Source organism: Ursus arctos, unplaced genomic scaffold (genome assembly GCF_023065955.2).
Source record: "Ursus arctos isolate Adak ecotype North America unplaced genomic scaffold, UrsArc2.0 scaffold_11, whole genome shotgun sequence".
Lineage (NCBI taxonomy): Eukaryota > Metazoa > Chordata > Mammalia > Carnivora > Ursidae > Ursus > Ursus arctos.
The window spans coordinates 43755395-43778301 of NW_026622775.1; the positions used below are offsets into that span (position 1 = coordinate 43755395).

The 22907-nt window shown below is 36.9% G+C and overlaps 1 protein-coding gene across 1 annotated transcript in view; it reads right to left on the reverse strand.

Annotated features, from left to right (window-relative positions):
* Positions 1–1025: 1025 nt before the first annotated feature.
* Positions 1026–22907, reverse strand: part of ASIC5 (acid sensing ion channel subunit family member 5) — a 30258-nt gene continuing 8376 nt past the window's right edge. Inside the window, exons 3-10 of the mRNA XM_026499074.4 lie at positions 19431–19668; positions 17449–17574; positions 14955–15104; positions 13640–13787; positions 11095–11151; positions 8735–8903; positions 2827–2918; positions 1026–1306 (exon numbers count right to left, since the gene is read on the reverse strand). Coding sequence (XP_026354859.2) covers positions 1116–1306; positions 2827–2918; positions 8735–8903; positions 11095–11151; positions 13640–13787; positions 14955–15104; positions 17449–17574; positions 19431–19668 — 1171 coding nt within the window. The 3' untranslated portion in view covers positions 1026–1115. The remainder of the gene's footprint in view (positions 1307–2826; positions 2919–8734; positions 8904–11094; positions 11152–13639; positions 13788–14954; positions 15105–17448; positions 17575–19430; positions 19669–22907) is intronic.

Genomic DNA, 22907 nt, shown 5'->3' on the forward strand with positions numbered 1-22907 from the left:
TTTATTCATTTGAGAGAGTGCATGGGCGAGAACACAGGCAACAGGAAGGCGCAGAAGGCAGAGGGAGAAGCAGAGTCCCCGCTGAGCAGGGAGCCCAACATGGGGCTCGATCAGGACCCCGAGATCATGACCTGAGCTGAAGGCAGACATTTAACTGACTGAGCCACCCAGGAGTCCTTGAAGCTTTTTTCTACCTAACACTTTATTTTTAAGATTTAGCACTATATCAGTATTTGGGGGTGATCACATTTAATCCACAGTCTCGCTCTGCTCCTTTGTCTCTCAGAGCGTGTCCCCACACCACTGACATAGGTCTCTCCGCTAACAGCTATGTAGATGAGGAAACTCCTAGCCTGTCACATGCCTGCGGGAGAATTCCTCTGAAGTATTTATCATGATTGGGATTTCCAGGTCATGAGATATACATATTTCTCATTTGCTTGAGTCCTTCTGATTGCACTGGCCTCTTTTCCAGGGCACTTACATATAAGTACATGGAGCTACTTGGAGAAACTAACAAAACACTCCGTACTCCCCGTAGACCATAACTTTAACGTTATTTTTAAATAGATTTATTTTAGGTATTCACCTGAATAGGAAATAGAGATTGTTGCCCCTCAAAAAGTTATACAGTAGAACTCTCCAGACAAAATAAAATTATGTTGAATTTTAGTGAAAATAAAAAATCTCTGAAATTTTGTAAAGCACAAATTACACATACTATTTTCTCAATAAAAAAGTATCTTGTCTCCTCATCTACAGTTCATTTACCAGGTTCACTTTGCATATCCATTCATAAAGAACGTCTTTGCATTCCACAAACACTCATTCATTAAAAAAATATATTTATGACCCTATACACAATCTCTACTGTTGTAGGTGCTGGGAATTCTATGGTGAAAAAAATAAAACAGCACTTGTTTTTTATATATATACAAGTTAACATTTATACATAAATACGGAAAAAGATAAAGATATGTATCAAGAGATAGATACCTACAATGACTTTTATTGAATCCCCAAACTATAAGATAAAGTTACATAACAATGAATTAGCCATGAATAAATTTGAATGTATTATGAAGAGAAGAGCAAAAGCTTGTCCTGCATGAACATTAGCATTCTTCTATGCGATTTCTCTTCCCCAGATGATGCTGAGGTGGAGGAACCCCCTGTGTCATTTCGGGTATCTTCAGCAAGAACAAAATGCATATCCAGTAGAAATTGGTGAATACATATTCAATAATTTCTATAATTGTAATCATACTGGCCCCACAAAATAGGCCCAGTTGACCGCCAACATCTGCTGTAATAAAACCAATAACGAAATTGAATAAATCATGTTTTTCTAATAAAAAGAAAACTAAGCATTAGTAGAATTTAAATTATTGGAACCTAAGAAGTTAATCATAACCGATATTATATGAAGATAAGTGAATTGTATCATTTTAAGTTTGGTATAAATTAAGTAATGGCAATAAATATCATAAAATAATATTTATGTAAATCATCTCAAAAAGGAGAAAGTTACAGAGGAAGAACCAACTGATGCCTTGGGGGGGGGAGAGAGAAAACAATTATAAAATCTTTTTCCAAAAGTATAACTCAAAAATTTAGGAAGATATTAAATCTAGGCAAATTAATTGAATATCCTAGACAATTATAAACTCATTTCCCTGTATTGAATGAAGAACAGAAATGTAACATTTTGATGGCTTTATTGAGTGATAATGTTTTCCAGAAACAAATTTCCAAGCAATTTGGAAAACTATCTTTTTTTTTTTTTTGGAAAACTACCTTTTTAAGCATTTGTAATATTTCATCCAACAAAAATATGTTCACACAATATTGCCCTGTGTATAAGAAATTTTTAAAATCTGTATTTGTCTTTATTGTTTGTGCTTCTTCTGTGGTAAAAGTAATATAAAATTTACCATTTTAATAGATTTTAAACGTATGGCTCTGTGGCATTAAGTCCATTCACACTGTTGTGCAACCCTCACCACCATCCATCTCCAGAAAATTTTCATTTTCCCAAACTGAAACTCCGCACCCATTAAAAAAATCTCCCCAATCCCTCATTCTCCCTAGCCCCTTGCAACCACCATCCAAGTTTTTGTCTCTATGAAGATGACTGACTACTCAAGCACTAACTTCTTAAATCATTAATCTTTTTCTCATTGCCCTTGGCCATTCATAGGATCATGCTACTTTTGTAAAGTGGAGTAGTGAAGTAAAGGTTGCCCCTAGAGCTTTGAGGAATTTGTATATTTCCTCCCCATTCAGGGTGCAGCTGTCAGTGTGTGACCACTGTCATTTTGCCTTAATCTAACACTCTCTACTGTCTCCGACATGACTTCCTCCAAGTACTCAATGAGATCTAGGAAATCAGCAATTTAATTTGTTAAGGACGTGAACAGACAATGGTTGTAACTTAAAGGCTGTATTTTGCTTGCTCGGTCTCTTCTTTTCAATCCAGTCTGGGTGGAGTTCTGCGTGGAGGTCTGAGATACTTGACAGACTACTCAGAGGTAGGATTGCTGGAACACTCTACAGTAGTCATTTGCTGGGGAAGGGAGTAGTGTCTAAAGGAAAAGTAAAATACTGTGTGTAAATATAAATGTCAGCCTTTTCTTTGTGAAAGCTGGTGTGAAATTTGCTGGAGCTGTGTCTAGGGAGTGGGAAAGTGTCAGATTTAAATGACAGATGAAAAACAACCACTATCTCTTCCCCTCCATTGATAAGCTAAAACCTTAAGTACAAAAGGAAAAAAAAAAACTGATAGAAAACGTCTTAAAAATTGAGGAACATCTAAAGAGCACTTACCAAGTAATTCGGACACACTCACTGCTTTTTGCTGCTGAGTTATCTTATAGTTTAAGTCACTATAATTTATTTCAATGTTCACGAGATTCTCCCTGGGGATAAAAACAAAGTTACTCTAGCTCAAGATTGTCAGCACTACTTTTAACTCTTCTTTGATGAAAGTAATATTCATTTTAAATTCAGATCTCATTTAATGTTGACACAATAAAGCTAATGTGGTCACAATAAATGGCAGTCATTTACTTTATATCATTTATAATATTAAGGCAGAAACTCTGCTTTCTTAGTGTCTTCTAGGAAGCTTTATATGAGACCGGAGTGAATAAAAACTATTTTAAAATAACTCTTCATATAGTCTTGGATACCCTCACACTCTCCAGCTCAGATCTTACTTTGAACTTTAATAAAAATCCAACTGTCTTGGGGCGCCTGGGTGGCTCAGTCATTGAGCGTCTGCCTTCGGCTCAGGGCGTGATCCAGGCGTTATGGGATCGAGCCCCACATCAGGCTTCTCCGCTGGAAGCCTGCTTCTTCCTCTCCCACTCCCCCTGCTTGTGTTCCCTCTCTCCCTGGCTGTCTCTCTCACTGTCAAATAAATAAGTAAAATCTTAAAAAAAAATCCAACTGTCTTATGGTATTTTTATTTGAATATTCAATAGGTATTTCAAATTGAACATATTCCAAGACAAGCTCTTGATATTTCTTCATTTATATTGTAATAATACAATATACTGCCCAGCCAAATCCATGCGTAAATATTTGTTTTACCTTCAGAATATATACAGAATCCAACCACCTCTCACCGCATTCACTACCACCACCTTTGCCAAAGCTCTCATTTCACCTGGATTTTTCCAGTAGCTTTCTGATTGGTCTTTGCACTTTCGGTTTTAATGTATTTCACTGCAATATACACATAACCTCTTTTCATCACACAATAACCAAAATAATATTTCTGCAACTCACAAATCATATCACTCTTTTGCTCAAAACTCCACAGATACATCCTAGTATACTCTGAGTAAAATTCCATGACCCTAGCTCTGCCACCTGCCTCCTCACTTTGAACTTTCTCAACTCATTCCCTACCATCCTTAGCCATTGGTTACACAGCTTCCTGCCACAGCAACTTCTATTCTATTCTACTCATACATGACACATGCTGTTGCCTTAGGGTCTCCCTCTGCATTCGAGTTCCCCTCCTTCTGGAATGTTCTTCCACCATTTATTATTGAGGCTAGTTCTTATACCTCTTTCAGATCAGCAGTTTTCAAAGTGCGGTTACAGATGCTTAGGGGTCCCCAATATCTTTTTGGAAGGTTCACAAAGTCAAAATTATTTTCATAATATATGAACATATTATTTGACATTTTCACTATGGTTGTTATTTCAAGAAAGCTACAGTAGCCACATTTACATGGAACATCATTTTTACTTGAAAGGATGATTGGCAAACTATGGTTATTCAGACTATGATATTTAGCAGACATTGTCACAAAAATAAGGAAAATGACATCACTTCAAGAGAAATAACTGATAAGATTTGCAGTTAATAATAAATTTAAAGCTTAGCTTTTATGCTATAGTTATAATTTTGGAAAATTTGTGTCTGTTATGATAAGCTTGATAGCTCCCTAATTTTTAAAGACTTTTCTGATAAATAATGATATTAAAATGAAATGTATATTATATAATTAAATGGATCAATATCTGGAAGATCTGCACAACTCAGAGAATTTTTCTTTTTTTTTTTTTTAAAGATTTATTTATTTATTTATTCGACAGAGATAGAGACAGCCAGCGAGAGAGGGAACACAAGCAGGGGGAATGGGAGAGGAAGAAGCAGGCTCATAGCGGAAGAGCCTGACGTGGGGCTCGATCCCAGAACGCCGGGATCACGCCCTGAACCGAAGGCAGACGCTTAACCGCTGTGCCACCCAGGCGCCCCAGAGAATTTTTCTAATGACAACAAATTATGTTCAAAATCATTCATGGATGAAAGATCCATTGAAAGTATAAGATCAATAGATATTAATATATATAAATATGAAAACTTCATTGATATGTTTTGATATTTCACTACTTTCAAATGGCAGCTTTCAAATGACACCCTTCCCTCTTCTTGTCCTGTAAGAGATTAAGCTGATAAGAAAGCTCATGTACTTTTTTTCTTTGGCACCTGGGAAAGCTCAAACCCTTGAGATCTCTCATCTAAGTCCTCCTTTACGTCCACAATGAAAGGCAAAGCCAGTTGCCTCTCCTTGTTCTTCCAAGCTAACAGAGGATCTGCTTGGGAGAGCTCAGAAACTTCCCAGAAAGTCTCATTACATGACCAATGAATTTTTTTCATGCCCTCTTGATGCATCTGTGGCATCATAGGTCCCAACATCCAAATCAAATTTTGAACGGAGAGACAATCCCACTCCCTGTGGGGCAACCACAAGATACAACTTGCAATTAACATTGAAGAAACTACATTTGTTGAGTTTTGATGTGTTATCAAAGAAAAGTGTCACATATCTACAAAGGCTATTAAAATATGTCTCTCTTTCCCAACCACATATATCTGTTTGACCCGAGATTTTCTTTACATTCTTCAACCAAAATTACATAAATCAACAGATTAATTACTAAGGTGCGAATCCATCTGTCTTCTATTAAGCCAGATACTGAAGAAATTTACAATATTCTCGCTCCTCTTCCTAAATTATTTTTTGTTTCAGGAAATAGTTTGTAAGAAGCTTTTATCTATATTGCCATATAGTACATTTATTATTGTCATCGTAAATGAATTAATATATAACATTTTCATAGTTTAAATTTTCAATGTGACAAATATTGATACAACGCACACAAAGAAAAGCTTGTTAGACTCTTCAGTAACTTTTAAGAATGCAAAGGGACCTTGAGATCAAAAGTTTGGGGACAACTGCTTTAGGTCTTTACTCAACTGTCAGCTTCCAGGGTAGATCACAGTCCCCAACACTGAGAAGACCCTCCCTGACTTTGGCTTCCTCAGACCCCTTTTCTGCTTCCTTTCTCTCCACAGCACTTAGCACCATCTGACATGACTATATATATATATTTATTGTTCATCTTCACCCCAATGAAAATAAGTGTAACAAGTCAGGGTTTTTGTCTTTTGTTCACTGAGGAAAGCTTAAAGCCTAGAACACCCTAAATCCTGACATATAATAGGTGCTCATGGCATATTTGTAAAATGAACAAATAAGGGAACAAATTGAAGATGAAACCAATGAACAAAGGGGTAAATATTAACGTGTTTTATAAGCTGAGGTGGAAACCAACCACCCGATGATTTTCAGATGGCAACAATAATTGTCATTAAGAATGAATCCTATTAACAATGTTTCCTAGAATTATATGGTATCTTCTAATATATCTTAGGAACATGGCTGTAAATCACTCTCCTAATTGTTCAGAGTTTTAGAAATCAATATTCCCAAATACACTTAATTCAAAATATATCATTAATATGTTTACTTAATTTCCATTGGTTTAACCAGGGGTAACAGGAGAATGTACTATGTTTAAGTAGATAATCAGGGGGTACTGTCATATTTACAAATAATAAAACAGTTGCCAAGATGAAGGAAATAATAAAGTTGTCTTGGAAGTCCAGTAATTTTAGTAATATTGTAATCTTTTTGTCTCCCATCATGCTCCTAATTTGCATGTGCACTGATAATACTGTTTAATTTCCCAAGCACAAACCACACAACCATTTCCAATAATTACCCATCTGTGTTTTTGAGAGAAGATAAATTCATCCCTTACAAAAATATTGTGATATTTACTCAACTTCTCTCAGTCAGGTGACTTGCCCAGTAATTTGGGTCTCATTGAATCTGTGCCTCATGATGTAGTGAAATTGTTCAGGATTTAAGTCCGAGAATATCTGTTTGGGGCAGGAGAGGCACAATTATAAAATATCTGGATTTTAATAATGGTAAGGCCATCAAGGAAAAATTGAGTGTTTATTGCATTTACAAAACACTACATAAATACTCCCAGTTACTTGGTATGAGTGTTATATTAAGGGGAATGAATTTGTTTTGCATAAAACAATTTCATACAATTTTTGCTTGAAAATTTGTTAAATTCAAACAGAACAATTTAAAAAGTTCGTTTGTTCTACTAATGAAATTGGCCAAGATGCAGCCAGAAGTTATCCTTATATTCATCCCCGTACTGCCCGCCTTAGTTAAGCGAAGCTTCCCATCATCTTTATAATGAGGTTCAGCAATGGCCATGTGAGGCCCCGAATGGTCAGAGTCTGAGGTTGGTTTGCGCTCCAGGAAGAAACACATGCAGTCTTCCTGATTAAGTTAGGGGTTGCTTTGCTTCATATCTTACCACTGCTGAGACTTCACATGTGTTCTCCTGACAAACTGCATTTGTGTTTTCTGATTTACTATTCTTTGATTTCTGGTGCTTGTCCCCAAACCAGTTTATTAATTATACGTGTGACTTCTAACCACCGGCTCCAGCTACAATTGTGACACCCCTGCTTCCCGCCGCGTCAAATCAGCTACTTGCCTGGTTCCTCGTAGTTACAGCCTCTACAATTCACAACTACATACAGTCCCCACATGCCAATGACGTGATAGGATTAACTGGAGAAACGTTTATAATAATCTAAGTTGCAGGGGAAGAAAAACCTCAATGTTCTCTAGGATCGTCTTCGTTATACATGGGTTCTTTTCTGAGTCACCAGTAGGTCTCCAAAATCATGCCTACATCCTCTGCATATTAAATCATGATGAAACTCAGGAGATCTCCATCAGCCAAAAGGCACACAAACTACACTTCTCGGGCATATTTAAGTATAACAGAAATAATACCATAAGTAAATCACTTTTCCATATGAAAATGGAATATAAAGGGACATCTGTTCTGGACACGAGAGTGTCAACAAAGAGATAATTGCAAATTTTCTTGCCTTTCATCTCTGTATCTTCTAAGTGTTTGAGATCATACCTATCAACCCTGTCCTGATGAAAGTACTTTTTCTCTCTGACTTGTAAAGATCACTTTATTGTCCGGGCATTTCCATGGGAAGAGTATTTTATTTATTTTGTGAAAATGAACACCAGGCTAAAAGTGGAATCCAACTGTGCTTTCAACGTTAGATATCTGGCTGTGCAGCAGGAAATCAGCTTTTAATGGGTTAATATCTATTCATTATATTAAAGTACAAACACTCATGTTCTATATTGTTGTTTCAGGTGCTCGGCTTACAAATATAAACAAAACCAAAGATAAATGTTAAGGTTGCTCCCTCATTTGAAAACAAAGAGTTCTCTATGAAGTTTGACTTGTAATTTTGAAGAGGCAGCATGGTGTAGCAGAAAGAGACCTAAATTAATCTTCACTTAATCAAACTTGGAAGGATATATCTTTGTGGAAAAATATAGGGAGACTGGAGTCATAGGTCTTGGGCCTAAGTTCTTTCTGGGCCACTGACTACCTTCCTAGGACAGTTACTCGAGACAGTGTGTGTCAGTGTCCTCACCTGTAAAATGAGAATAATAATTTGTGCCCCATCAACCTTATAGTTATTAAAACACTCAAACTATGTGACATGCAATGAAGGAGTTTTCCTATTTTAAAGCATCAACTCGTATTAGTCAGCAGTATTATTCTCCCCTGTCAGTCTACAAAGGTAAGATCTTGAGCAAATCACTCAGGCAGGCCTCATGTTACTTTTCACACAATTAAAACTGAAGGACTGAAAGACATGACCTTATCCACTTTTAAAATTCTCGATTTTCATGGTTAGTTTAGTGATGTAAGCCATTGCCTCCTCTGATTGATCAAAATTTTGTTTTGAGTAAATAAAATATTCCTGTTAATTACAAATCGTTTACAAGACTAAAAAGATTACCTGATATATTCCTGACTTTGATTTAATTTCTTCGAAAGGTATTTCAAAGCTTTTTGACTTGGAAAAGTAGAATAAGAAATAGTAGCAGGGTACTCTGTTTCTTCACAAGGAACAGGGCAGCTAGAATTATGTGTTCCCATTGTACATAGTCCCTTAACTTCAATGAGGTCTGAAATGAAAATCAGGACAGGATAGTCAGAGAAGAGGACTATTTTACAGTTGGGAGGACAGAGCTTTTAAAAATTTTATCATTTCATTTTCAATGCAAAAAAGTGGCTACCAAATTCTATCATTACTTTCTTAACAAATGGTGTTTACATTTAATTTATATTTTAGTACAAATATAGCAAAGGAGAGAGAATATAAGCATAGGAGCTGTTATCTTTAAAATTCATGGAGTCCTTGGATTTTGATCTTTGTTAGAGATCAGAAATTCTTTCCAGAAAATTCTCTGGGTTTATTTCCATAAAGTAGTATCCATTTGGACAGGAGAAAGATGGAAAGTTGTTTGTGTGACATTGGGTTGCTCTGAGAAGCATACTCAGACATACTCCTTAAAGCCAAAGACTCAGGTTTAAAGTAAACTTACCCTTGGGTTTATCGCAAGTTCTAACTGTGAAATATGTGGCTGGGTGATGAGATTGTGGACCCAGTGACTTCTAAATTGGCCAGAGGTTCTCCGCCCTATGTTTTCTCTAGACTTCTATTGAACAATCAGGCTATCTATGCAAATGCATCCTGAAAAAAAACCCCTACAGGAGGTGATATTTGTCTCCTGCGTTCCTTTGGACCACATCCCAGTGTCCAGTCTCACTGCTCCTCTCTCTCTCTCTTTTTTTTTTTAAGATTTTATTTATTTATTTGACAGAGATAGAGACAGCCAGTGAGAGAGGGAACACAAGCAGGGGGGTGGGAGAGGAAGAAGTAGGCTCATAGCAGAGGAGCCTGATGTGGGGCTCGATCCCATAACACCGGGATCACGCCCTGAGTCGAAGGCAGACGCTTAACCGCTGTGCCACCCAGGCGCCCCTCACTGCTCCCCTGTCTTGGTAGATATTCCAGTTCTTGTTTCCCTGTGGCTTTGTTACTGAAATTCTTTGTTCTTGTGAACCCTTTGTTCACCAAGACCCCCTGATTAATGATAAACTTTGGACTTTTTTTTCCCCCAGAATCTAACTTTGATACTCGTTCAGGGCATGCCTTTTGCAACATCCTCTAGTTCTTTACACTGGTTAAAACCATCACTCTTTCCCTCTAGTCACACAGACACATCCACTCACACACATATACTCTCACAAACACACACTTGTCTGTGCGCCCCATTTTCCTACAACACCCTCTGAAGAACTGCATGCATGATTTGTTTCCCCAAACTTCCTCTCCAGCCCCCATCAAGGATAAGAAATTATAAGACATTTGCCAACGTACCTCTTAACTCTCTGATCACTAGTCTGACTTTTGCGTATTTGGCTTGGAAGCTATTAAAAAATATATGAGATTCCTTCTACCCATATCCATTCCATGCAATATTTTACAACAATGGAAAAGAAACTGAATTCTATTTCTGGTTTCCTGGAGATAGTTGCACAAGGGGATAGAATAGCAAGTTTTTTAAGAGGGCATATAATATTATTCTATTTTAATTAGAAAACCCTAATGATTTAACATCATAAATATGAAGCTACATATGGGGAAAAAATAAAGGTAGAATATACTAGAGTGTTAACATTGGTTAGGGGTTAAGATAAACAATATGAAAGCAAAAAAAAAATGTTGCTTAAGAAGAAATTGTCCCCAGTAAAGGCGGCATGTATGATTTTGATCTCATTTGCATAAAAAATTTATATATGCATTTATATATAACATATGTATTTATTTATAATATATGTATAATGAAATGAATAAATGAAAGATGGTCACCTAAATAATGACAGTAATTCTCAGAGTGTTGCAACTTCTATTTCCACAAGATTCTTCTCTGTTCTGCAATGTTTGAACTAGTCATAACTTGCATGCTTTACGTAATAAGAAAAAAACAACAAAGCTGTTTTGATTATACAAAAGTATCAAATTAAAAAAAACATAAAACAGAAATAAAAATCAAACCTCTCTTGCTGTTACTTTGTCACTGAAAATCTTTAATTCAGATTTATCTTGAAATCAGAGGGGTTTGTTTTGTTTTACTGTTTAGGTCTGTAAAAGCTACTGTGCTTAATTTTAAGAACATTGAAAAACTCCTTTTTTACAGTCTCTATTCTGTTTCATTTCTGGATTAGCCATAGGATGATTTAATGTCTTGTATAACTCTGAGTTACTTTCATGTAAGTCCTGAGAATGAAGAAGTAAATTAAACCACTTACCAAGTGTAGGAGAAACACAGTCGTAAAACTTCTGTATGTCACATTCTATCCCATTTCCTTAAAAATAATAAGTGTAAACGTAGAGACTTTACATTTTATGAAATTAGTGATATAATGACAAAAATACCTTTCATCCATCCATCCATCCATCCATCCATCCACACATCCATCCATTCTTTTGCAAAACAAAACAAAACAAAACAAAAACTATGAAAACATGCTAATATCTAAAGAAAATATACATTGGGAGGAAAAATAGTAATGTGGGTTTGTTTATTTCCATGTTTCTTTTCCTCTGTCTATATCATGCTAAAATCCTTTAAGTGGAGATACTAATTGAAAAATGTAGCTTTGAAATTTAAAAATGTTCTCACATGTATCATCTCATTTGTTCCTACACCAATCCTGCGATGTGGGAGTCATCATTTTCCAAATAAAGAAACTAAGTTTCAAAAAGTGGCTTGTCCAAGCAGCTGCGGGGAGTAGGGCTTGGTTCACCTTCTGTCCTGCTCCCTCTATCTATGGATTGATTGATCTTTATTTTTTATGGTATTAGTTGAAGGACGTACAACATACCATGTACTTTTTTTTAAATTTGTTTTTAAATTTCAGTTAGTTACCATGCAGTGTTAATATTAGTGTCAGGTGCACAATTTAGTGATTCAACACCTAAATCCATTGATTTAAATACATACATACACAAACTCACACACCTGGTGGGCTGCCTTTCTAGCGGTCAGATGGGGCAGGTAAGTACCAATATTATTAATCACTGGCTGTGGACCTTGAGAGAAATTGTAAAATCAATATGTAGCAGAGCTGAGTTTAATCCCAGGCTGATTCTAAAGCTTTAGTCGTTGCACCTTAACACAGATACTTGTCTACTGCTATAACGCTTGTGGTCCCCTGGGTTAGCCTCAGTGTTTACTCAATGCTCTTGCAAATAACCAAAGAGATTGTCTATTGACAAGTTGTAGATAAATTTGGCTAACTATGAGGAAGTGTTCTTTGTAAGAGAAATGAAAGAAGAAAAAAAAAAAGAAAAAAGAAAGAGAAAAAAGAAAAAGAAAAAAGAGAAAAAAACCTACTTTCAGCATTAAATTAATTAAAAAACCCTCTCTTTTCCAAAGTATGCCTGGCTTCTTCCAATGATATTTGTCCCATTGCAAAGAACAAAGACATTTTGGAAACAATCCGTATCTGAAAAGCTGATTTTCGGGATCGCGTCTGCAAATTTTCAGTAGAGGTACTTTCGCTGCTTCAATTAATGTCTATAGATCTCAATTTCCTCATCTATAAGTAGACTTAGAGGGATATGTGAGGATCGAACCGAGTAAGACATCATTCTGAAAGCCCTTGGTATATGCTAAAGTTTATAAAAATGCCCTACTTTGTAATTTATAGTTCATCTTGTCTACTTTCTGGTCCATATTCGTTATCCAGTTCGATTTGTAAGAAGTAATACATTTTTAATATTATAAACATTAGAGTCCACCCACCAATTCAGATTTTCTCCCCCAGAAACCTTGGAAAGATAATTAGGCATGACAAATCAGATCCAGCAAGAGCAGTTTTATAGAATGCCAGTTTGGGATTATTGGCCGGAAACCAGTAATCAGAATTCTGGAAAGAAGGAAGTGGTGATTCTCCAAATTCCTCAGAAGCAGTTTGTCAACTAGAAACCATTGTTCGTAAGAGCAGAGGTGGCATTGGTCTACCTGTGTGTGAGAGGCAGTGTGTGTATATGTGTGTGAGATGGGCCACAGCAGCCAATTTAAGGAGCCAAACTGGTGTTGTCTTTAATACACTCTACATTTTTTTTTTTTTTATAAATTTTCTGGCCAAGGGGGATGAGGCAAATCTGACCAAAATTAACCAAGACTTATGTAGAATGTATTCTGTGTCAGGCGTGTTTCAAACCACTTAACATGCTTCTTTCATCTGAGGACCATCCTCTCAGGTAGCACTGTTCATACTCTCCCCACCTTACCAGAAGTACCGAGAGGTTTGGTCTAAGGTCACGGAGAGGAGAAATGGTGTAACTGAGATGAGCCTCCGGGATCAGAGTCCAGCTCTGATCCACCCACCCAGCTCTACTGCCTCTTTCAGTGTTCGCTGCTAACCTCCCTGGCTCCAGAAATGCTCCAAATTGGAGGCAAAGGGAGTCTGGAGCTGTTTTTCTGATCACAAAGACAAGAATGTACCAATAATGACATCTTCAGGGTGCATTCAGATGGATAGAGATGGTCTCATTTTTCTTTCAAATTGAGAAAATGCTGACGATCCGTCTTAAATACCTAAGAGCACCCAATTTTACATCCTGAAAATAAGAATTGGAGACTGGCTCCATTTTCTTTCTTTTTCCGGAAATCTCTGCTCTGATTGCACGATTTAAAATCTGTTGGGTGAGGTTGTATTTGTCAAGTAGATAACTTTCTGGCATAGATTTCATAAGAATGGAAAACAATTTTATGATCTATTATTTCCCATGATTCAAGTTAAATAAAAATAATTACGTAAGAGGAAATTTGTCATTCTTATTTACCAGGAAGCAGAAAAGGTAAACAGCCACATTGTTCTTGTATGTGCTGAGCTTTACATTCCTTCAAGCAACCAGAAGTGCTGTAGGTACTAAAATTCTGTAGCTTGATGTTTGGATTGCATTCTCCCCATGGGTACTCTTGATGAACTGTCTTAAGAGAAAATAGACACCTGGCTCACGAGGTGTATCTGAGTCAATCCACATATTTCCATTCCAACAAGAGAAGCTAATATATATTTTTTACTTTTCTATCAGAGCTCTTTGATTCCTTTTTTTTTTTTAACTGACTACATTTGCCTATGTTGCTTACTCAATTTACCTGAAAATCCTGAAGGGAAATGCAACAGTGGGCCTTTAACGCATATCCCAAATGCTCTGTACCTAAAGTGAATGAATAAAGTCACAGACTGCTCTAAAAATTAACTCATGTAAGAAAAAATAGTATCCTTTATGGAAAGAATATGTTAGCAGATTCATAAGTCTACCCACCTAAAACAGCAACCAAAATTACACACAAAAATCTATTATTGAGCACTTACTATATGCCAGGCAATATGGTAAGTGCTTTTTAAAAAAAAATTTTTTAAAGATTTTATTTATCCATTTGAGAAAAAGAGAGCACAGGGGAAAGAGCAGAGGGAGAGGGGGAGAGAGAACGTCAAGCAGACTCCCCACTGAGCGCAGAGCCCAACACAGGGCTTGATCTCACGACCCTGAGATCACGACCTGAGCCGAAATCAAAAGTCAGATGCTTAATCGACTGAACCACTTAGGCACCCTGGTAAACGCTTTCTTTGTGTTATTTCATTTAAACTTCATAGTTACTATAACTATGAAAAAGAGATATAATCTTTATCAGAGAGAAGAGATGGAATTTCAGGAAGGTAATTAAGGAAATTGCAGAGCAAGCAACTAGCAAATGGACATCTGCCAGACATGCTTGACTCCGAGATTCCCACTCTTCCCACTTACTTTTCTTCTTCCCAGAATACCCCATTGAGAAAACGCACAGTTCAATCACTTGGGGGTCTCTTCAAATTTACTGATCCTTTCCATTTCTAATGACATTTGAAGTTACCTTGTATTCGCCAGGCTTCCCAGCTTTCACTTATATTGTACATGTGAATTCACTGATTTTACTACATATGTACCTCCTAGTAATGGGAAAGAACCTGAAATGAAACTAACTATGGAATTTCCAGAGGTCTTCTGAAGGCACGGTAGAGAGAGGTTTCTAGTGGAAGTATGATTTATGTGTATATCCGTTTACTACCCTACCTGACTCCCTCAGATTTTACACCTTGTATGTGTGATTTACCTTGACTTGGCGGATTGTTACCCGGGCATGCATTCCCACAGGTGACGACAAGCCTAAACCATCAATCTGTGGCACCTTCTTTGGCGAATGGATAACAAAGATGATTCCAGCATCAACAAAACCGAGGGCTGGGTCGTCAGTGAATTCCTCCTGAAACAAACCACCAAAAATTTTCCCCAATTACAAATTGGTGTCAATTCTACACAAGTTCAAGATTTCATTTTATCCTCTTGTGAGAGGATCTGACTTGCTTAAAATCAAGTGTTTCCTCTCACTATCCAATTCCATATTATATACAAACTGAAAAGTAAAGCCCTAAGATGCACTTTTCATGGTTGAATCACATGTCAAGGTGTCAACAGTTTCCACAGCTTACTTTCGCCTTAGATGAATACCATAGTACATATCATGACTGTCGATCGTCTGATTTCCTAGGGGCCCTCTCTTCACCTAGTGACCTTTTAGTTGCTTCTCTCTCATCTACTCTCTTTGCTTCGTTTGTTTTAGAATATCATTTGGCTCCTTTCTTCTCCTTGCAATTAAAATCTCTGGCCTTATTTAAAATTGAAATTCATTTCCCCCTGAGCGTGAAGACTTACACTATGTCTTTAACACCACTGCTCTTCTATAAGTCCCATGCCAGATGAAAAAAATGAGCCCTAAACTTCTGGTGATTCTGTTCTTAAAGATCTTCCTTGACTTACAATGAGGTTACAGGCTGATAAACCCATTGTAAGGTGAAAATATCATAAATCAAAAATGCATTTAATACACCTATCATCATAGCTTAGCCTAACCTACTTTAAACATGCTTAGACCACTCACTTCAGCCCACAGCTGGGCAAAATCATCTATCACAAAGCCTATTTTGTAATAGAATGTGGAATATCTCATGTAATTTATCACATATGGAACCGAAAGTGAGAACCAGAATGGTTATGTGGGTGCAGGATGATTGCAAGTGTGTCAGTGATTTATGCTGGTGATGGCGTGGCTAGCTGGGAGCTGCCGCTGCCGAATATCACGAGAGAGTGTCGTACCACATATCACTAGCCCATGAAAAGATCCAAATTCAAAATTCGAAGTATGACTTTGACTGCATGGGTATCACTTTTGCACCATTATAAAGTTGAAAAATTGTAAGTGGGGACATTGTTAAGTCAGGGACCGTCTGCAGTTGTAATTTCAGATTATAAGGAGAAAGAAAGAGCTTGGGAATATGATGATTTTTTTCCTGCGAATGGGTCAACTGCATATGTAATTACATTTAATAAACATGCTTAATATTCTATTTGTAAGAGGTCTATTTCTCCTGGGTCTGCTATGACTCTAAGAAACACTCAACTGGCTAGTCTAGACAAGTATTTAAGAGCCATTTACTTACGGAATTTTACTTTGCATTTGCAGATTTTAATTGCAGTCTAAAAATACTTGGGAAATTCAAGCTTGTAAAATTCATAATATAATATTTGAACAGACTATATGGCTAGTATTTAAGTGACCTAGAAATAGATATCAAATACATGTACAAGTAACTATATATGTATATTTATATATAAAATCAAATATATGTACATGCATTATACTGTGCAGTCCTGTGTTGGAACAAAAATATCTTGAGCAGGATACAAGAGGAAGTTATGAAACATACCTTAAAGAAAAATTCTTTGAAAGTAGCCACTGGTCCCATTGACTTGGATTGGGAGATAGGACAGTTCAATGGGGTTTATTTCTCAACTTTGCATTAATCGTATGATTTTGGATGTTTAGTTTACCAGCATCTCAGAATCTTCATTTATAAAACCACAATAATGAAGCAGAGTATCTCTAAATGTGTAATACTGGAAACAGTTGGGTAAGATAAAACGTAGAATTAACCTTCAGGAGGAAGCTATAGCAAGTGCCCTTGAAGCGGACACCTACTGTATTCCTTAGGTGTTTGGACATCTGCCTCTCAGGCCTAAACGCTTAGACTTCTTGTACCAATTACAAATTCGCAGAAGCTAGGCTTAGGCAAAGTTAATTTATACAACATTCTTTATATAACGAGTATTTTTTGAGTCATCCTTCAAACTATAGATTCCATGGTTTGTCAAATGTGCATGCATGACTTCTTTCAAAACATACTGCCTTTTTTACATAAAAGTCTCTCTAAAAATATTCTTAAAATACATAAAATCATTTAAAATTAACTATATACATTGTGATTTAGAAACTTCTGGCTTCCTTATTTTGTGGCATGAACATTTCCGGGGTCACAAAAATGACAGTAGTATAGTTAAATATGTCCAGGTTATGCCTCTAAATTTGGATTTTTTTAATCTCAAAGTCAATAATTGCATCCATGGGACTCCACACTAGGTTAACAAAAACTGAAATAATACCAATTGTGGGAACAGTATGACAGGGTAAAATATTTTGATCAAAATCTTTCGAAAACCCCTCACATTCTTGTTTGTCTTGACCCCTGGTGAGGTTTAAGAAAATTCAGTACCTGATTGACATTGAAGAGCAAGCTTAAGCCTCTTCCGGAGACACTCACTTTTTCCTTTGCTTGAATATTTTCACCATGATTAAAAGTAAAACAATTTCCATATTCAGTGAAGACATGTGCAAAGTCCTCAATATGAAAATGAACCAAATGAAATATAATTAGTTAGGTATTTTGGCCACTTTTGAGGTTGAAGTTACTCTAACTTAAAAAAAAAATCAGATGTCTAAATGAGAATGCAGAAATATCAGAAAGAATAGGTAATGTGGTAATTCTGGTTTGTGTTCATTAATAGTTACAATTTTTAAAAAAATATGCACTTGTCAATCTGTATGTGATTATCTAATTGAGATTTTTTTTTAGTGTAAATAAACATGTTTTAAAAATTTATTTGTTGGGGCGCCTGGGTGGCACAGCGGTTAAGCGTCTGCCTTTGGCTCAGGGCGTGATCCCAGTGCTATGGGATCGAGCCCCACATCAGGCTCCTCCACTAGGAGCCTGCTTCTTCCTCTTCCACTCCCCCTGCTTGTGTTCCCTCTCTCGCTGGCTGTCTCTATCTCTGTCAAATAAATAAATAAAATCTAAAAAAAAAAATATTAAAAAAAATTTATTTGTTGTATGTTTAGTAAGGATTCATGGAAACATGTATTCTTACCTATGGAGAAGGCTTTCACATCCTGTCTTTGAGGAGCTCCCCCCTCCCCCATGTTGGGGCAGCCAATCACATTGCTCTGTTCCTCTTCCTCCAAAAGCTGATACCGCAGAAGCGCCCATATGATAAACACTGGACCGACATGAATACCCCACTGCCTCACTTCAGTGATTGGTTTAGGAGTTGACATGTGTCCTATGTAAAGCTAATCAGTCTTGCATGGAATTATTAAGAGGATACTGGAATGTTAAAGTATGATAATGAGAGGCAAGGGTTGTCAGCAGTCATCATGGCTCTATGAGGAGAATTCACACAGGAAAAAACCAACGTGAGTCATGAGATAAAAAGAGAGAGAGAAGGTTAATGATGTTGTCAAAGTGTCTTGGTTGAGCCTTTTCTGAAGCCAGTCCTACTTGTAAGAGTTCCTGTTAATTAAACCAATACATTCTTTCTACTCGTTAGCTCCCAGAGGTGGGTGTCTGTAAGCTGCAACTGAAAAATTCCTGTCTGATACATGTCTAACACAAAATTTCTTGGTGACAAGTTTAAACATGTTGGTTGGCAAATAACAAGCAACATAGAAGAACTTCTCTAAATTAAGAGTTTAGAACAGGACTTCATCTCAGTCACATGTCTGTCAGGCCTTTTTTTTTCTTTCCGTTTTCTGTGTGCTAAGGAAGGCTACCAGAAGGATGAGGAATTGTGTCCCAGAATCATGAATTTGGGAAGTTTACTTGGAATCACCTAACTAACTGGAAACACCTGCTACAGAATTGCTGATACTAGAAACAGGGTGTCAAAGTGCCTACAGATCCCTTTGCTAGTAGTTTCCAGGGATATCCAACACTTTATCTTAAATGCAGATTAATTATATAAAGGATAAAAACAGGATGTTTTGAGTGATTAGAGAAATATATGTAATCTTTGTAGTCAAATCCTGGTGCCTGCCCATTTTCTACAGCCTCCAAGCAAAAAAAAAAAAATCTGCATGTTGGCTCCTTAATGATAATAAAAATGCTACCTTAGAATATGTTATTGAAGAATGGGAAAATTAAAATATTCCCTTGAGTTAAATTTTTTTTTGAGATTATTCTGCAATTAAGGTAATTCAAGATCTCTGTTCTCTATCTTCTCTTACCTAACCACTTGGAAAAAGAAATACGTCTCATGTGTATTTCACACCCCTTGATGTCATAAGGCGGAGCTAATGAAATATACTCTTTGAGCAAATTTAGATCGATTCCCTGTGAAAGTAAACCTTATCTCAGTGTGAAACAGTGTAGTGCAGTAATTTATCGTGTTGATGATATTTGAAGAAATGTCAGATTGTTACCTGTGGACCACACGGCTTTCCAAAAAAGTCACATTCCAACAGAGTGCTATTGTTGAGATAAAAACCGTTATTTTTTACAAACTCTGTAATGCTGAAGTTTTGGTGACTTGCAAGAAAATCAACAGCTTCTTTAAAGCCAGTGTAATTGGACCTGATTTCCTGAAGATGGAGGACTTTGTATACAATATTCCATAAGAAAAAAATAATACCAAATTTGGCCGCAGCTTCTGTTTGGAACCTATTGATAGAAATAAAGGCAATATTTAGAATTGCAAAAACTTTCTATGACCTAGAGGACAGACATCAAACATCTGGACCCCATCAGCTTCTCCAGCTTATCTGCTACATTCTCCTTCATTCCTAAGAGATACAAGCAAAACTGAATTCCTAAGAGGTCTTTGCCACATCCTGCAATTCACCTTGTATTTACTGTCCTTTCATTGACCTAGAACACTTTGCAGACCTTGATCTGGATAACATCTTAATGGAGCTTCAAGACCCAACATGAAGAGAGAGGTGGGAATGTGAAGTTGCTAAGAATATAGACTCAGGGGCCAGATTTCCTGGGTTCAAATCCCAGCTCTGTCATTGTGGCTTTGTACTGTGCCTGTGTGGTTACGTTGGAACTATTTTCCAACATCTTCCTTGTATGTATCTGGCTACAATCGCAGAGTAGGAACTTCAGTCTCAGACGCACTTTGTGGTACATCTTGTGACTCAACTCGTTGGTATGGGGCGACAGCCGGGACTGGAGCTCCTCCTGCCTCCTTCAGCTTCTTCAAATCCCAGGTCAAATGAGAGTGCAACCTGGAGAAGGTCCGAGCTCATCCTGCAGGTGGCCTGCCCTCCCGAGATCAGGGGTGGTGAAAAAGACAGACACACCTTTCTAGTTCATATATCTTCCCTTTGCTTCAGATCTGTCTTCCTTTCTGACTGCTGATCTTGTAACATCAAGCCCAGCACCAGAAACAGAGGCAAGAGACTTAGAAAGACTGCTCAACCAGTCCCGACGTGTAGCGGACTTAATCCTTAAAATAAATCCCTTGTTCTGTGTCATTCACAGGGCTCTTTTTCTCTGAGCAAGCCCTGATCGGTACAGCCACTCAGTGTTATGACTTGGCAAATTTCATCTCATTGTGACTTGGTTTCCTCACTTGTAAAATCAAGGTATGTTAAAAACCTACTTCAAAATATTATTTTGACGATTAGGTTATTTTTCCTAAAACATTTAGAAGCGTGCCTGGAATATAGTGATAGTTAGGTAAATATTCATGAAATTAACACCCTCTTTATTGTCCAAATATTTTCCTGGCAATTAAAGCAGAAGGAATCTATTTGCCCTAACAAAATAAATATGCTGTAATTCCCTTCCTCTGTTGAGCAATTTCCTCTTTGCCTTGTGTATGGTTGTTTATTTGTGTACCTTATATCCTTTTCTGAATTTGATTGATATTATCATATTTTGTATATATATAAATCTTGAAACTGAACAAAGACTCTCCATTCAAATTTACTAGTAGAAAGCATGGAACGAAGAGTGTATCCACTCTTGCTAAGTACACAGAGCCATGCGGTGCTTGGTTTGTGTGTATGTGACCTCACTCCTGGACTTCCTTTCTGTACCAGATTTTATATTTTATCTTCACTTTCTATTATCTTTCATATAATTTTTGCTTTCTTCTACAAGCCACATGAAACTCTTTCTCAGTCATGGTAGAACATACATAAAACAAAACACGGAAAATAAAAAAACACACCCAAACCAGCATCATACATCCTTTTAGAGGTCAGAAACTGTTTTCATGGTCAGGTCCGAAGAGAATATCTTACTTAACCAGCGTTGAACCTTGAAGGCCTGTCTTAAATCCACCAGCCGGGGTCTCTAGAATCCTATACATATCCTTCTTTGACTTCCCCTTTCCTTAGAGACACTACTAATTCATGGTGACATTCTACCTAACATAAGTATATCCAACAATCTTTCTTTTCTTTTCTTTTCTTTTCTTTTCTTTTCTTTTCTTTTCTTTTCTTTTCTTTTTTTTTTCCTTTTTTAAAGATTTTATTTATTTATTTGACAGAGAGAGGGACAGCCAGAGAGAGAGGGAAAACAAGCAGGGGGAGTGGGAAAGGAAGAAGCAGGCTCCCAGCAGGGAGCCGGATACAGGCTGATCCCAGGACCCTGGGGGACCTTGAACTTCCTTCAGCTTTCTGTCTCTCTGAATGATGACACCATACCAGGGATCTGCTCCAAAGCCCTGCAGCTTTGGGGTTTCTCCCCAGACTGAGAGTCAATACTACTTTTCCCAACGTTCATTGGATTCTTTTCAAAATGATTATGCAGAGAAATGAAGGAACTCTCACATGTGTAGGAGGTATAAATACCATAGATAAAAAGGGTAAAAGGGAGGGCATTTTAAAATATTCTTCTAAAATTTTTTTTATTACATCATAATAGTTGAGACCAGGAAGGTGATTTAGGCAGATGAACTAGACTTAATGAAAAAAGTTAACAACATTTGGAACAAAGGAAGAAAAAAAAATGTATGAGACATATTGTTCAGCGTAACACCAAAGTGTGTTGCTCTGAGTGTATTTTTGACTTTCAGTCAGATTTCTAAACTTGCCCAAGTCTGTTCTTTCAGAACTCTTGCTTAGTTAGAGTTTTCCTTACTCTTTTACTTAACATACACTGGTAAGAGGCTGGCAAAAGAAAAACAGTAATAAAAATGCGTTGCTTTATTTCGACAAGTGAGTAAGTGACAGCCAGGTAATGAGTGCACGTGCAAATGCCTCTACGCACCAATGCCCAGATTTCGTGACCCAAATGCGCATGTTTCATCCTATGTCCAAGTTGATGCCTTACGCAGCCCTTCATCGAATCCCACCAAAACCAATCTAAGTCTACCACGTATTAACAAGAATGTATATTTTGCAGATCATTTTAGGGCGAGGAAAAATAGAGAAGAAGGTCTGCTGTTTGGATTCTCCTATGAGCCAATTTTAGTATCTTACAGTTCTCTGTGAAAATAAAATCTTTGACACGTGTTCATTGTATATTTGTATTAAGAGTCATGCTTTTGTCTTATTTAAAATCCCTTACCTCATATTTAAGCAGTGTATTTGGAACAAACAAAGAAGCATAGGGACTACTGTGAAGATAAACTGAACTCGAGTTACTCATTCTAATACAATAGCCCAAATCACATCCGTGTTCATTATATGCAGTCGTTATTGGCGTTTTTATTCTTTATTTATTTTATTTCTGTGTTTAGTAGAAGAAAACAAACTTCAGAGGTTTTTACCAAATACGATATAATGGAAATCTGTGATTAATTTTGTGCTGAAGATAGGTTAGCATGTAAACATGTTTGACACAGGAACATCTGAGAGTCCTAATATTTCTGATTAGGGTGAAGCTTGGCATTAGACGCAAGGTATTTGAACCCTTTACTGGGATCTTCTGAATTGAGAAGAGCT